Here is a 17,500-nt window from a genome sequence, read left to right on the forward strand (position 1 = left end):
CTCTCTCTCTCTCTCTCTCTCTCTCATCTGCTGCTACAAGTACTAACACGCTCTAATCTCCACCATCAGTGCATTATTTATTTGCTTTTTTTTTTTTTAGTTCATTAACGATTAAAACTCTTTTTTTATCTATTTATTTTTCACAATAGCTGGACCGGTGGTGGTGGTGGTGGTGGTGGTGGTGGTGGTGGTGATGGTGGCGGCAGCGTTACCTCATAATGACGAAAACTACCACAGCTTGACACGAATAACAGGCACACACAGACACACAGACAAAGAGACACACACACAAAGACAGACAGACAGACAGACAGACAGTCACACAAAGACAGAGAAAGACAGATAGACCAGCAGTGACACCATCAAACCAATTGACAAACAGACATACAGACAAACTGACATAAGACCATAAGACATAAGCAGGCAAACATATAGACAGACAGACACACAAGAGACGACCATATAGATAAATACAGCACATACACATATTCAGACAGAAAGACATAGACTGATAGTTATATAAAAAAAAAAAAACAGATGAACAGAGAGATTATCCAATACACACAAACACAGACAGACAGGTGAGCAGTATATCATATTACCTTAATTAAAGTACCAGGTAACATTAATTAACCTGTGATAACCTACATAAGAGGTATTGTGTGTTTGGGATTTTATTAGGAAACGTCTGGAAATGATAACACAATATATTGCTAAAAAAAAGTGTCAAAAGCATTATTATCATTATTATTATTATTATTATTATTATTATTATTATTATTATTATTATTATTATTATTATCATTATTATTATTATAAAAAATACTGATAACAACAAAGTACGTCACACACACACACACACACACACACACACACACAGTCTAACCCACACACAACAACACACACACACACACACACACACACACACACACACACACACACACACACACACACACACACACACAGTCTAACCCAACACAACAACACAAAACAAAACACACATACACACACACACACACACACACACAAAACACCTCAAAACACTCCAAAAACACACCTGTATCTACACCAGCAGTAACAGTAGCAGTAGTAGCGGTAGCAGGCGACACACCCACGCTAAACCACAGACGCGAGGAAAGAGAGAGAGGCCAGGAGGTGCAAGGCAGGAGCAGATGAGAGGCCGAGGATGGCTTGATGCACACACAACACAGCACACAATAGACGTTCAGAGTCACGAGTCACTGAGGGCCCGGTGTGGGGAGCGACAGGTAAGGACGAGCGCACCTGGCGGGATCTGGAGCAAGACTGACTCAGGGAAGGCGAAGTGCATCCCGTCTTACCTGTTGCGCGCGTGTGTGTGTGTGTGTGTGTGTGTGTGTGTGTGTACCCCGTGCAGTGCTTGCATCTCTCTCTCTCTCTCTCTCTCTCTCTCTCTCTCTCTCTCTCTCTGCTTTACCTGGTTTTCTTTCCTCCCCTGACGACTAGCTATCTTTATTCTCTCTCTCTCTCTCTCTCTCTCTCTCTCTCTCTCTCTCTCTCTCTCTCTCTCTCTCTCTCTCTCTCTTATTATACCGTCCTTCGTTTCGTACTCTCTCTCTCTCTCTCTCTCTCAATTAATGTCTCTCTTATTATACCGTCCTTCGTTTCGTACTCTCTCTCTCTCTCTCTCTCTCTCTCTCTCTAACCTTGAAAATTGCCTGCAGCTTGAGTTACATGACCAGAGAGAGAGAGAGAGAGAGAGAGAGAGAGAGAGAGAGAGAGAGAGAGAGAGAGAGAGAGAGAGAGAGAGAGAGAGAAATTTCGTCCCTACTTTCATTTTCATTTCAACCGTAAAAACTGAAACAAGGAAAAAAATGAACGAAAGAAAATGAATAGAAACAAAACTTACCTAAAAATAAAGAAAAAGAAAAAAAATCTAACTGCAAATGCAACAACAAACTGTAGTGTGTGTGTGTGTGTGTGTGTGTGTGTGTGTGTGTGTGTGTGCGTGTGTGTGTGTGTGTGTGTGTTGCAAACTGACCTCACCTCTCTCTCTCTCTCTCTCTCTCTCTCTCTCTCTCTCTCTCTCTCTCTCTCTCTCTCTCTCTCTCTCTCTCTCCATTCATCCTTCGTAAACTTTTCCTATTTTCCTCCTCATTTTCTTCTCTTCCCCCTTCTCCTCTTCCTTCCTTCCTCCTCCGCCTCCTCCTCCTCACCCTCCTGCTCTCCACCTAATTTTCCTTCTTCTCCGTATGTACGTATGTAGGTTACTTAAATACGCCTATGAAAACTTGCATGTATGTATGTATGTATGTATGTATGTATGTATGCATGTATGAATGAATGAATGTATGAATATGTTAAGGTCTATAGTATTGCATCAAATTATAGTAACGGTAATGTATATTTTTTCTTCTCTCTCCTTCTCTCTCCTCTCGCTTATAATAGTATCTCTCTCTCTCTCTCTCTCTCTCTCTCTCTCTCTCTCTCTCTCTCTCTCTTACTTCCCGTTGGACAATATTTCTCGTTTTCTATCTCTAATCTCAAGTCGAGGTTACGTTTTCTTCAACACAAATACAGCAGTACCTGAACCACCTCATGACGTGTCCATCCAGTGTTGCATGAAGCCAGCCGGTATTACGGGAAGCAAGCAAGCAAGCAAGCAAGCAAGCAAGCAAGCGCACACACACACACACACACACACACGACCCGTTCTAATGGTGCACAGGTCTGATGTTGCAAGGACTTAAAGGCTAGAAAGGTTACTACAACAATGGTTCGTCAACTGCCCTCAATCCAAACCCCCCACGCAATGTAATAGTGTTCTCTGTCCCTAACTATCCATTTTATAACCAACTCCAAATTTCCAAGAGCTATTCAACGCGTTATGACATTGTTCTCCATAACTATGCACTTTTTTTTTTTTTTTTACATTCTCCAAATCCCACAAGAGTTGGAGTATTGTATATTGTTCTCTAAGTTTTTTTTTTCTTTAAACACTTCAAACACACAAGGAACACTCTCACGTTATAAGGCACTGTTTTCTACAACTATGCATTTTCAAACGTTCAAAGCTCGAGGACTAAAAATGGCCGGGCTGATATCACTTACCTCAAGCGTTTCAGTCTTCGTAGCTGGCGAGGTGGAGGGGAAGAAGTGAATAGTAATGCCATTTATCAGTTTTCACTACCACCACTTGAACTCATTGTGGTTCTGCAATGATGTACAGTTTTCTTCCTTTGTGGTGTAGTCTACGCATGGTTTATTATCCTCGTGTTTCAAGGTTTCATTATCAGTGCCACTACTTAACCCGGCCTTTCATTATCATACAGAGTTTCTCCATAATCAACGATTCAACTTTTAATAACTAATTATTGTACGTATCTTCATTAATACCGTATGAGAGAGAGAGAGAGAGAGAGAGAGAGAGAGAGAGAGAGAGAGAGAGAGAGAGAGAGAGAGAGAGAGAGAGAGAGAGAGAGAGAGAGAGAGAGACTTAGTCTTTCCTCAAACAATTTTTTGTTGTTCTTTAACCCTTTTACTGTTATGGTCTTCATTAATTAACATTAAGAGCACTGCAGAAATCGTTAGTATGAACACAGGAGAAAATAACAGAGATTCATTTAGTGTTTTTCTCGACTACAGAACCTGAGAAACTGTAATACAATGAGTGTCTTGAGAATGCTGTGGACGATCATGGGGAAATGTCTCTGGCAGTGACATGGTTAAGTTAAACAGATGAAAGCAGTAAAGGTTAAGAAAAATCAAGGCAAGGTATTATTTCGCACGCCGGGTCCTCCAAAGACTAACCCTTATTACTTGTTTCACTGAGCACATTTCGCCATGCCTGTGTGACGCTTCTCTTCACAGATCAACCACAATAAAATATTACACCATGAGGAGATATCAATATGAAGACTACACGAGATGACAAAAACTGGTACATTTCCAAGTTAAGGTAGTGAATCAAAATATGAGTGGGGTAAACGGTTATAATTAAGTGTATTGCCGCAATCTATACTTAACTGAGGACTTCATAATGAGCATGAAACGCATTGCAAGACGCCATGATATTAATTAAAACAGATGAGACACAAAGTTTCCTGAAGCACAACCACTGACGTTTCGAGACTTCATTGTTCACTCATTCCTCCACCATGTTGTAATTTCGCAATATTCCCTTTTTATACTTCATTGAAAGTATTCCCGCCATTGTCAACGGAACCAATTAACATCACTGACAGTCTAAGACAACGAATACCACCTCAGTATTGTGTTCTATTCGGGAATTTTGGCTTATATAACAGACTAACGTATCTGCACCTCTGTGAACTGTAAACAAGACTACTCCTAAACTCCCTGCTGCCAGGCATACAAGCATTAGTCAGCAAACTTCGCTGTAGATGACCGCAAATCAGACTCAAGAAAAACGGGAACAAGAACAAAGGTTGATAGTAATATCAGAGGATGGGTTGTTTCCGTCTGCAAAGAATGAAGCAAAAGTTACGCCTTGTTTTGTATAGCTTGTTGTACCACACAGCCAGCAGCAATCAGTTGTTTCTTATTTACTTTTCTTTCTAATTAACTTTGCTGATGACCACTGGAGGTATTTCAATAGAAGCATATAAATAAATAAATATTCTTCGATGCTCCTTTTATTCCTCTTCAATGTTCTTCTTACCCTTGTTCTTATCATGCGGTATGTTTATAATACTGAAAATATTTGGCGTTCTGATACTTTAATTATATATATCCCACGCATTTTCTCTTATTCTTCTTATCCCTGTTCTTATCATGCGGCCTCTTTATAATGGTGCAAATGTTTGGTGCTTATAAAGTACTGTTAATATGGATGTGTTGCTTTGATTTGATATTTTCTACACATTTCCCTCGAATACTCTACGCATTTGTATTTCAGTGCTAATCCTCTACTCGTGTTTAAAACGTGTATTATATTCGGTACGGGAAAGAGATAAAGAGGGTATCATTAGTGTTTTTTTTTTTCCAAAGTTATAATAATGGCATAAAAATATAGAAACATGTGAAATAGGATGATGAAAATGATGATGATGATGATGATGATGATGATGATGTCATGGTGGTGCATTGATACCAGACACTCGCTTGATCTTGACATGAAAATTTTACTGTATATGTATTGCAGGTCACGACATCTAAATGTTTCTTGCACTATATTCCATCGATGTAATTAAGTAAATTAACAAACGCACAGTTTTATTAAAGTTATAAGGACAGACAATATGACATCATATCCTCAGCAAGTCATGGTAGTCACATTTTAGTGGGAGATAAAACACCAATTAAATTTTCTAATACTTCAAAACTTCAATTAAATCCGGTAAAAACGCGTATTAATGAAGTATATGTAGTATTTGTGGTATAGAGCAAGGGGTATGGATGTGAGGCGTTGGCGGTAACACTGGCAACACTCAACTCGAGCCGTCGTGGTTATCTTCGTGCGCGGTCTCCAAAACAGTAAACAAACATGGCCAAGGCAGCAGTTCAGCGTCGTTCAAGAACTTTTCGTGAAAGGAGAGACGTGCTGAATGAAATGAGTGATGCAGAACTCATCAAAGGATACCGCCTGGACCGAGAAGGTATCCTGTTCGTGACAGACTTAGCGCGAGACACCATTTCAAGCCCCACGGCAAGAAATAAGGCGATCAGTCCCGAAATGAAAGTGATTGCCATTCTTCAATATCTTGCTACAGGGAAGATGCAGCAGTGTAACAGAGATGACTTGGGCCCATCACAACAACAATGAGTAACATTATAAAAGGAAGTGTATGCGCTGACAAGTTTTGATGTGTTCCGCCGATTTATACAATTTCCTACCACGGAAGAGGCCACCGCGACCAAGCAGAGGGAATTCTTGGCACTCTGCGGATTGCACGGGATCATCGGTGCCATAGATGGAACTCATATGCGACTAATTCCCCCAAAGAAATTCGAGGTGGAGCTTGTGAATAGAACAGGGCAGCATACCAGAAACGTACAGGTTGGTTTGTGTTCTGGGACATTGTAGCACAGTGGCACTGGTCAGTGCGTGATGCACGGATTTTTAGAGAGTGGGTTGTTTGCACTCTTTAAGGATGGTCGTGTTCCAGCTGGATGCCATCTTCTAGGAGACGGTGGCTACCCTAGTCAGAGGTGGCAGTAACTCCTTGCCTGCGCCCTCAGCCAGGACCACAAACTAACTGCAATATTTAAGTGTATATTGCACAGAAAAATGTATAATTTGAATTGGAAAGCCCTTTCATTTTATGTATATATTTATTGTGTTAAAATGCTTCCTGCCATCTATTCTTTCCCAGTGCCCCCACAGGGACCGTTCTGTAAGTCATTAACCTAACCACCTAAGCGTGGAGCCTGTGACCTTTGAACCTCCCTTACTTATTAATAATGAATCAATTACTATATTGTGGTGAAACTCTTCCTAAATTAGTAGGAATTTGTACCTTATGTGCTGAAATTATTATTCTTCTTGAAAGTGAAGAAGAGTAGAATTTGTAGCTTTAAATAGTTTCCTGATGGAAATATCTTGCACAATTTATACATCTGCTAAAACACTATCTTAAGTCGGATAGCTGTTAGGTTCTCAAAATATAATACGTCTCATTTATTATAGAGCTCACAAGTGGACGAGATGTGTTGTGGAGTGAGGAGTCGACAGTGGAAGAAGCAATTTCACACACTTGACAGTGAAATAAGAGTGAAGTCCTGTGCATATGTGTGCTGGATCACTAAGGTCTTTGCACTGCTGCACAACATAAGCAAGGACAGGAACACAGGTTTACCAGCTAAGGATGAGGGACAAGGAATTGACAAGTCTATGGATCCATGCCCCCCCTCAAGTAGCACCACAACTCCAAGCTGCCAGATGTGGAGGTCTGCACTACAGGGATGAATATGTCAACCTTCACTTCAAGTAAGAGTTTCAACCAGTCCAACTGCACCCAAATATGTATAGACTCTGATTAATTGTTTATTCATATTTCATTATTTTTTTCATTATTGCTCATTTGAGGTGTATTTTTTAATAACTATCAACGATGCACTCATGTGGAGCATTTAGAATTGAGTTTTACATATTTTTCTCAGCGATACACCTCACTGTCATGTTGCACGAATAAGACCAGTTTGATATGAGTACACACACCATTATGAGAGTGGGGGGGAATGCACAAAGCCTCCACCAAAGTAAGTAATGAAACTCATTACCCAACACTGCATGCCAACAACTTTTATCCAAGAGAGAGAGAGAGAGAGAGAGAGAGATACATATCCTTAAATAAACAACATTAAATTAAGTAAAACAGGACTGAAATTTACCTTTGTTATTTATAGTTGCTGGCACATGTGGATGGTGAGGGAGGAGAGAAAGCTATCAAATTTTGGGTAAATGGCTGTTGCCTGCCTCCTCCCTTCTCTGCTCTATACTCTCTCTCTCTCTCTCTCAACTTATCAGAGAGAGAGAGAGAGAGAGAGAGCATCATCAACAGTTGTCAAGGTCACTGGCTGACACACAACTACAACTCCCTCTCTCTCTCTCTCTCTCTCTGTATACAGCAAATTTTCGTCTTCAGCAACCCACCCTCAAAAAAGGGAAAAAAGAAAAAAATAATGTCTTTGAACACAGCATTCTCACTAACAATGTGTATGCCAAGTACACTGATGCACAACTGAGCACAAGGTTCCATGGGTTTTGGGTAATGTTCATTCGTACCTCAAAGTATCATTCGTGAACCAAGTTAAAATTTGTTTGCAAAATCAGTTCATGAGCGAATTTGTTTGTGACCTGGGGCGTTCATGAACCAAGGTTCTACTGTATGTATATTTACATAATATACTTTCCTGCTACAATTCAGCTAATATTTTTGTTTTTTTCTTTTCTGAGGTGCAAGAGCTAAATTTCTGCCCTCTCCTTTTTTTATTTTATTTTATTTTATTTATTTTTTTCTTTGGCCCTGGCCTTCTTTGCTTCTGTCCTTGCCTTTTCAACTTCTGTTCTTGACATCTCCACTTCCACCCTGGCCTCAGCAGCATCTGCTTGTTCTTGGAGCAGTTATATTTCCATTTATTTTTTATTTATTATTTATTTATTTATTTATCTTTTTTTCCCAGATTCTCCATGGTTTCATCACTAATGACAAAGCAGGGAGTGCTGTTAGTGAGGTCCATTAAGGACTCCTCTGCTAGGGCCTCCAATGGCAAGGGTGGGAAAAGTCCAGCATCATGAATGACAGCAGCCTCCACCTTATTACCATTGGTGACAGGGATCCTGCTATAAAGAAAGTTAGTGTCAGAAATGTTAAAGCAGAGAAAAGACGTGAAAATAGAAAAACAAAAATGTTCCTTAAGGTGTTATGCCTATTATGATTTTCTTGATTCATTCCAATCTAGTAACAGGAAATTTAATAAGTATGGATGTTTAGTTAGTTTTCTTTGGATGAGGATAAGTTCTTTTGAAAACACTGTCATGTCATCAACATTATCATCTATGATATGTAATTAATTTGTATTTTGCTATGCATCATGATCCATATGTATAACACTATAGTTTTGTAATGAAAGAAAGAAAAAGAAAACAGATTTCTCATTGACCAGTTGGCCACACACCATCAACTGTAGACGCATCACAAAAGGAACACTAAACTGTCAAGTCCAGTGGTAAGTAGAGGGAAGTGAAACACTAATACAAACAAACTTTCAGTGTTGATCAACATCACAGCAACAAACCTACAGTGCATACTGTGCAAATTACTTGAGAGAAACTTATGGAGTGACAAGATGGAAGGGTGAAAGCAATGAAAGTGTATGTAAGATAGTATAGCCATATTGAGAGAATAAAAGACAAATATTTTGGAAAAAAAAATTGTGTAAATAGTGTTGCAGAAGTAATTAGGAAAGGAAGGCAACTTGGAAGATGGCAGATGTGTGAGAGGTGTAAGTAGAGGTGTCAAGGACGTAAATATTTAGATAGAGTACCTACATGGAAACAAATCTGCCCAAAGAACAAGACAAGACCATGATGCACGGCACAGTACCTTTCCACTGGCAGAATCAGACCTCTGTTGTGGTGTCCTTCAAAGACAATGTTACTAGTGCCCAGAATATCCACCACGAGGCTGTCCAGTTCTGACAGTGGGCTAGGTGGCAGACCGAAACCTGGAAAGTTAGACAAAGAAATTGTCATCATTATAATGTCAATAATAAGTGGCAGCATCTCAATGTGCTACTTGAATTTTCATAATCCTCCAATTATATATTGGTCATATTGGACTTGTGCAACAATTACACTACAAATACTACTTTATAAAAAACATAAAAAGGTGAAGTAAATAAATAACTTTTAAAGTTTATGATAAACTAACATAACCTAACTAAACTAATCTGACCTAACCAAAGTACATATAACCTACCTTAACCAAACTCAATCTGACCAAACTAACTGTACCTGCCTTTACTAATCTAACCTAACCAAAGTAATTTACTTTAGCCAAACTTAACCTAACCATTCTAACTTAACCTAACTTAATCTAACTTTACCAAACTAACCTAATCTAACCAAAGTAACATAATTTAACCAAACTTAAACTAATCAAACTAACTTAATCTAGCTAACCTAACCTAACCTAAGTAACAGCCTTGAATGAATGTAGCAGACTATGTGATTGTGCATCTGATAGCAGCTCCCTCTGCACCCGTGTGGAGGTGGTGAGTGATGAATGAAGCAGGTGGGAAAGAATGCTGGACGGTAACAATCAAGCTACGTTGTTGCAGGCTACTGACTGGTGTGGCAAATTTATGGAGGATCCTATTATCTCTGATGTTATGCCAAGTGATGAAGTATTCAAAAAATCATTTTGAACAAATATTTAACCCACCAAACACAGTGTATCCTGATGTTAATGAGTTACATTCACAAGTTACCATACCTGTATCATGTGCTGATCAGGTGTGGTTTAAGTAATAAGATGTGCCATACTTTGAAGTTTGCATAATTTATTAATAGAGATAATGATGTACCTTCTATCCTAAAGAAGATGTTAGATTCTACAGTCACCTCATCAATGTTATACAGCTATGAATCTTGGATAAATGGTGACAAAAAACTAGTGGAAAAGCAATATGAATTGTGTGTAAAGCAGCTTTTAGGTGTCAAGAAGGCAATGAATAAAGATGTGCGTGTGGTTGAGCTGGCTTTGCTTCCACTACATGCAATGATTAAGGAAGTTCATGCATGAGATGTGGGCTGAAACACCATGCATGATGACCCACTGGGCCACGCAGTGAGGTTGACACTCGCTTATAATAATGCTGTAAAGTTATTTCATATAATCTTTATTATTTTGGCAGCTTTTTATTGTAAATGTTGAGTTTTTTTTCATATATTTTGTTATTATATTCTTATTTTTCTCTTTACAAACATTATTACCTAATTTTACCAAACAATATTCATGTTTTCATGTTCCTTATTATTTTGACAGCTTTTCTTTACAAATATGCATGTATTTTCATATATTTCTTTTAATGTTCAATTTTACTTTTCTTTACACATTCTTCTTGTTCTCCTTTGGCCGTTTCCCTAGAGTGAGGGGTTGGCGCCAAGTACAAATGTCCTCCAGTTGCTTCTATCCCTTGCATCTTCCTCTGTGCCTCCCATTCTTTGCAGTTCTACCACAATTCCATCCCTCCATCTCTCTCTCTCTCTGTCTTCCCTTCCATCTTCTTTCCTAAACTGGCTTCCTTCAGGGTCTTTTAATCACTTAATGGTCTTAACTTCTTACTATGAAACCCCCTCTTTCACTCTCCTTCCCTACTCTCACCTCTCCCTTTCCTCTCCCTGCAGTCATGAGTGTGGGCACGATAACACAGGCCAAGTGTTCCTCATGTGTGGAGGTTGGCAATATTAAGGTGTGTTGCAGAGTTTATGGGGCAAAAGATGTGCTGAGAGGACAGGATTTCAAAATGTCTGGGCAGGTGTGTGTGTGTGTGTGTGTGTGTGGTGCCTTGTCTGGGCTGCTCCATGTGGGATTGCTGGCCTGGTATAGAGATAGACAGATTATTATTATTATCATTATTATTATTATTATTATTATTATTATTACGTGTGCAAAACTAGTAAAAACAAATATTTATAGTGATCATTTTATCATTTTCATTCATTATATTCAATACCCCCATCAGATCCCGTCTCAATCTGCCACCACCACCACCACCACTACCACTACTACTACTACTACTACCACCTCCCCCCCAAGGTGCTGTGTGCAGTGAAGATGACACCCTCCTTAGCTTCCCTCAACCTCTCCCACCTTTCATTCCCTTGAAAAAAAAAAAAAAAAATCCCTTCTCTTCTTCCACCACTCTTTCGTTACAAACCTTGCCATCCTCCCCTCGCCTCCTGCCTCCCCCTCATTCCCTCACTTGTCCACGCCTGGTTTGTTAGTTTAAATATTGTTCCTGGGCAAGCGAGAAAGGAATGCAAATCCCTCTCCTAGCTGCCATTAGATGCTTGTAAATATAATAGTTACTCTTCAAGAACAATAAAAGAAAACTATCCTTTTTAGGGTAACCTGTGCAATTCCTTGGCTGCCTCTTTCTGCAACAAATTTAGGAACATGAGAAAATAAGGGAAGCTGCAAGACGCCATAAGGAAGACACGTGGCAGTACTTACATGAAACATAATTATTTTTAATCTGCCATTCTTACCCTGGGTGCTCAATGTCCCCAAGGTAGTCTGTAACTCTGGTGGTGGTGGTGCTGCTAGCGGCACTGCTGGGAACACCAGCAATGACCAACGCACTCCATGGCACCGATAGGCACCCTGCTATCGAGGGCTGCCCTCTTACGGGAACGTCTACATAAACCTGTTACAGGACATGAGGAAATTTTGCTGACGGAGTTTTTGCAATTATAGAACACAAGGACTTCACCATTACCTCCCAACTGACATAAGGCAGCCTCATCAGAACCATCATCATCACAGTATGTTCGAGCCGTGCATTGTGTACATGCAAAGTTACCACGACCACCTGCTTCCCTAATGGCATCGATGTCTCTCTCAGACAACGCTAAGCATGACGGGCTTAGGTGAAACCATAGATGACATTTGTCAGCCAACGATACCCTCACCATCTGACAAAACTACCGCAAGAAGTGATGCCACAAGTTGCAGCAACCAAAAGAGAGAGAGAGAGAGAGAGAGAGAGAGAGAGAGAGAGAGAGAGAGAGAGAGAGAGAGAGAGAGAGAGAGAGAGAGAGTAATTTTCATATTATTTAAAAAAATATATAGAAAAACAATCTTAATCACGTAATATGCTTATTATTGTAACAGAGAGTTCTGATGGTGGCGGTAGCTTATTACATCATGGATACGACACACACACACTTAACATCTCAAAGCTGGCCTGCACTGATTTGAGGTCAGGCCGAGAACCTTTGAGATCATGCTGGCCGATTCTGCCGCTGCTGTTGCTCTTTGTCTCCACACCACACACACCCAGCCACGCCACGCCACGCCCAGCCACACTATGGACACAAAGCCACATTCGGTAAATTAATCAAGTGATAACTGCATGTTAAGATTTATGAGATAAATGCAGCACTGTTGTCAAGAATTACCACTGACTTCGTAATGGTAATGACTGAGTTAGGTACGAGTATGTAGTTAAGCAGGTGAGATAAATACGTGCGACTAAAGTGTCAGGGCTTGTTTCAGATCAGCGTGTTACTGGTGTTTAAATGTTTGAACCATACTGTGAATAATAATGATAATTTACTAAAATGGGTATGTAGCACCTTTAGCAGAGGAGAAAATACAAACGAACACATTGCCTGGAGAAGCTGTTTCACAAGTACTAAGGTGACAAGTTGGTGACATTTGCTCGAGCTCACAAACACAACAGCACAGGAAACATTAACACACCCCAGGGCGGTAAACAAGTGGAACAACTAACCGGAAAAAAAAAAAAATGCTGTTAGAACTGCCTCAGTGAACACACCCAGCAAATCACAGGACTGCCACAGCACACACCTACATACATACATAAGTACAAAGGAAAACGAGAAATGTATGGTTTTGCAAGTCTATCCTATCTTGCTTCCTTTTACTTCTATTTGATCACATACGTAGCTTCATAATCACTGCTGGGGTGACTGAAAAATGGTACAAAAAAAAGATGTGGGAGGGGAGAGTGTAAATTTCAGCCCAACTTGACACGAGAAAACGAAGATAAGCAACAGATACGAAAACATTAATTTATTGTGTGCTGAGTCCCCTTCCAGCCCCAATGTTAAACCCTATATATGGGATCAGCGTCGCCTCGCCTCACCACAACCTGTAACACGTAGGGGCCCTCGGCTAATTAAATATTTGTGCGAGTTTCCCTCCAATGGTGAACTTGCATCAATGACACTCGCTAATGAGTCACGATTGAACACGAGTGGTATTGCTGATTACACCGCGGCGATCCCTGAGTGGTGAGGGCGACCAATTGCACCCTAATTAGTCCCTGTCACCCCGGAAATCATCCCGGAAATACTGGACGGTTATTAAAGGGAGACATTGTAGTGATTGAAGAACGTAAGGTGGCGATGGCGGCGGTGTTTGTGTTTATATTTATCCACGTCTCTCTCTCTCTCTCTCTCTCTCTCTCTCTCTCTCTCTCTCTCTCTCTCTCTCTCTCTCTCTCTCTCTCTCTCTCGAAGAGATGAAAAAGTAATCAGAAGGAGGGAGAAATCTTTATCCATGAAAGGCCTTCGCTGGGCTGGGGATCGATCGGGAGAACAGAATGCAGCGCTTTAACCATAATGATCGTCAAGTCTAAAGTTCTCCAAGATCCAAGAAGCCATTTATCAAACAACATGAAGGAGGGGTGATCAGCCGTGACTGCCTCACGAACCAGTGCTCATAGATTCGTAGCGAGGAGCGGCAACCACTGCACCAGGGAGGCACTACCCAAATAGGGGCGCACGAGTAATATACCGTCATACATTACAGTTTACTAAATGGGAATCTTTATCGCTACTACCAGCCATTGCCTCTCCCCCCTCGGGCACTCCATACAAACAGTGAGGAATTGGTGTGAAGGTGGATACGTCATGATTTGACAGCTGAACTTGTGGACGATTATACCAGTGCACAATTCAAGCAATGACTACTGAACCATTGAATAATTGCGTAAAATATGAAATATATTTTCTGGTATCGTGTACCAGCGGATGTGAAATATGAAGTGGACAGTAGTCTAGTCATCATTGTGGATAATTATATACAGCAGAATAACATAACTAAACAAGTGACTGCTGGACAGTCCTCTAGTTTAATTGTCACTGGTTCAGTTGACAACTAGTCCACCTGTCAATTAAATTGATAACTGCTTCAGTTGACAGCTGGTTTTCACTGGCTTAGTAAACATTGATTCAATTATTGTCCTATGATCGGGATATATCTGTAGCTTTTATGCTCCCGGACTCCCGGTCACGACACAGCTGCTGCATCAACCAGGCTTTAATCTGTACAAAGCACAACGACGGAATACAGTAATTATTCTGACTGAAAAGTTCTACTAGTTGTCCATTCCATGAGAACCATCATCAGACAACTCAACACTGACACGCAGCCAAACGAAATCAAGCCAGTCTCAGTACAATAGCATTGGTTGCTTCTCAATTACTCACGCTACTAACAATGCACGCTGATGTCCAATTATTACAGTGAATTTATCTTCAATCTTCTTACATTACTGAATCTATTCGGTTCCGCTATAAAAGGGTGGGGAGAGGGGAGGGGAGGGAAGGGAAGAGAACAACGGAGACAGAGATCGGGAGTGTGGGAAGAGAGAGGAGGGTGGGTGTGGTGTGCGAGGAGTGGGAAGGGGAGAGAAGGGATGGATGAATCAAATAGAAAACGGGAGGGAAAAAAGGGAAACAAAAGGACTAAGAGAACCAGAAAGAGGAGAGGTAGTAGTAACCTTTATCAGAGGTTACTTGAGGCAACTGCGATCGTATTCTCAGTTGCAGCTAAGAGCCTTACTTCCAATTCTCCTACCAGTCTCTAGTGGAAGTTCCTGTGGTCCTCAAGCAGAGAAGAGGAAGGGACGAATCATGGCAAGCTATCACCTTACTTTACCTCACCTCACCTCACCTTTCATTTCACGTCTTCTCCTCCCCACCCCCCCATCGCAGGCACGTCACCACATCATTATTATAACAAAAAATAACGTTTGAAACACACACACACACACACGCACACACACACACACACACCGGAATCCCATGAAAACTTGAGTAGCACGAGCCGCGTGGACAACCAAACATTTGACATACACGAGAGTGATGGGAAAACAACTCTTGAAATTGCCGTGAGCAGCAGCGGTCTCCCTCCGCTCAGTGCCATCTATCGAATCCCAGCATAAACCGTAGGAAACTTTAGGGCAGACTCGTGTGTTACGCTTATTCTTTTAAGGGCAGGCTTATATGTTTTACATACATTCAGTTTGCTTGGCTTACCCATACGCAAGCCAGTATACTTCTATACGACTTGAAATATAAGACGATCAGTAAAGTCAGTGGTGAGAAATTCTTTTACTTAATATATGAATAACTACTTAACTACATTTGACGTTGAGGAATTAATCTATGCACACCTCTTAGGTTTTGATTTGGAGCAACATCTACACTTTGAATTGACTTTGATTTCTTGGTTAAATGATTACGTGTGAAAAAAACGGCGGCTATAAATAGTGTGTTACATGACGCATCTCCTCCAAATCCGACGTGCAACATACTTCAACCCGCGCAACACACCTCAAAGGCACAACACACATTATGGCAGCTGACACAACTTTTAAGACAAAGCTATCTGATCGCCAGCCAACCTACAGAGTTCACCATGACGGCAGCTTCCTCAACTCCATTACTGGGTGAGCCACGAGAGAGGAGTATGTTTGTTTGTTCATCTTTCGTCCCTTTCAGCTTCCCATGCATTTTTTCTCATGCATGTGCCTTACTATTTATTTGGTACCGCGAGGTTTCCCGCCTTCCTCTTATATAGTGCTTGGTGGACACCGCTGGCCTGCTGTGCTGTGGTGAGTGGTGAGGCGTAGACGAGGAGTGCGCATGTCTCTTGTCCCCCCCTCATTCCCTCGCTCACATACAACCAACTCGATCCTCATCCTCCGGTGGTCAACTTTGGGTGATGTACCTTCATAATCTTCATTAAGGGATTCATTTACTTAAGGGAATGCTCATTGTTCAGTAAGAGATGGGGGAAGAATGAAAGCAGTCCCGTTTGTGAGGCAGACGCGGCAATTTCGTTCAGTTTCGTTTAGATTCTTAAGCATATTATACTTTGGGGAAGGAATTATAGGCAAAAAATAAATATATTCTAAGGTTATGATGATAAAGTCAGGAATGTGCTAAGATATCAAAAGGTTATTCATTCTCATACCTTGGTGATTTGCTTCGCTCTCTTCTGCTCCTCGCCGCCGACGGTCAGATGGCGCTAGTGGTTCTGGTACTTTGTTGGGCGGAAACTTAATTACACAAAGATGCGCGAAAAAAAAAAAGAAAGAATAAAAAACTAGTGATTCTCTCTCTCTCTCTCTCTCTCTCTCTCTCTCTCTCTCTCTCTCTCTCTCTCTCTCTCTCTCTCTCTCTCTCTCACCTACTACTTGGAGTGTGTTGATTTGTGTGCGTAATCTCACCTCGGGCCGTGACTGTGTGTGTGCGTGTGTGTACCAAACGTGAGGTTACAGAAGAGGGTGCAAGGAGAAGGAGGAGGAGGAGGAGGAGGAGGAAGAGGAGGAGGAGGAGGAGGAGGAGGAGGAGGAGGAGAGGCAGTTGTGGCAGAAAAAGGGAAAGAAATAATGAGGTGTGAAGAGAAGGGAGCAGTGAAGACGTAAAAATAAGGAATCGTGAAGGACAAGATGCAACGAGGAGGAGGAGGAGGAGGAGGAGGAGGAGGAGGAAACGTTGAAGAGGAGGATAAGAGAGAGTGAAGAGGAAGGAAATCTGTGAAGAGAAGGATACTGTGAAAGAGATACTGTCGAGAGAGAGAGAGAGAGAGAGAGAGAGAGAGAGAGAGAGAGAGAGAGAGAGAGAGAGAGAGAGAGAGAGAGAGAGAGAGAGAGAGAGGCGCAAGATTTGAGGTCAAACAAAGATCCGTGTAATAAATAAACTTGCTTATTCTTTTCATTCCACTAAAAACTAAAGTAAGAAAAAGATGAATAAATAAGATAAACCTGTACATTTTTTTTTATATTTATGGCTGAAACGAAAATACAACAACAACAACAACAACAACAACAACAACAAAAACAACAACTACTACTACTACTACTACTACTACTACTACTACTACTACTACTACTACTACTACTACTTCTACTACTAGCTAAGGTAAAAAAGACTGAAGTAAAGGACTAAACTGAAGTGTACATATATTACAATCATGTGTGCTTTACTTACCTACTATATATTCATCTAATTTAC

The 17,500-nt window shown here is 40.9% G+C and overlaps 2 protein-coding genes and 1 long non-coding RNA gene across 10 annotated transcripts in view; 1 reads left to right on the forward strand and 2 right to left on the reverse strand.

Moving 5' to 3' along the window:
- The window catches only part of LOC135110411 (uncharacterized protein DDB_G0271670-like), a 32,871-nt gene extending 29,581 nt beyond the window's left edge, over positions 1-3,290 (reverse strand). The window contains exon 1 of one of the 2 annotated variants that reach the window (XM_064022708.1): positions 3,091-3,290. The gene's annotated coding sequence lies outside the window, so the exon portion shown is untranslated. Of the gene's footprint in view, positions 1-1,057; positions 1,331-3,090 lie in introns of those variants that run through there. The other variant, XM_064022707.1, reaches the window with a different exon arrangement.
- A 2,101-nt stretch (positions 3,291-5,391) lies between these two features.
- LOC135110414 (uncharacterized) lies at positions 5,392-8,588 on the forward strand. Of its 2 annotated transcripts, XR_010273255.1 has the most exons (4): positions 5,392-5,998; positions 6,629-6,928; positions 7,102-7,200; positions 8,125-8,588. It is a non-coding gene; the product is annotated as an uncharacterized LOC135110414 (long non-coding RNA). The 2 variants fall into 2 exon arrangements; XR_010273256.1 differs by lacking the exon at positions 7,102-7,200 and having other exon boundaries at positions 5,404-5,998.
- The window catches only part of LOC135110413 (uncharacterized), a 123,475-nt gene continuing 114,119 nt past the window's right edge, over positions 8,145-17,500 (reverse strand). For 4 of the 6 annotated variants that reach the window (XR_010273253.1, XM_064022711.1, XM_064022715.1 and 1 more), the window contains 2 exons: positions 9,048-9,168; positions 8,147-8,284 (listed from right to left, as the gene is read on the reverse strand). Coding sequence is in view for 4 of the 6 variants with exons in the window: in XM_064022711.1 (XP_063878781.1) it covers positions 9,150-9,168 (19 nt within the window). In the remaining 2 variants the exon portion in view is untranslated. Of the gene's footprint in view, positions 8,285-9,047; positions 9,169-11,716; positions 11,875-12,391; positions 13,637-17,500 lie in introns of those variants that run through there. The other 2 variants (XR_010273254.1, XM_064022712.1) reach the window with 2 other exon arrangements.

This window comes from Scylla paramamosain, chromosome 20 (genome assembly GCF_035594125.1).
Source record: "Scylla paramamosain isolate STU-SP2022 chromosome 20, ASM3559412v1, whole genome shotgun sequence".
Lineage (NCBI taxonomy): Eukaryota > Metazoa > Arthropoda > Malacostraca > Decapoda > Portunidae > Scylla > Scylla paramamosain.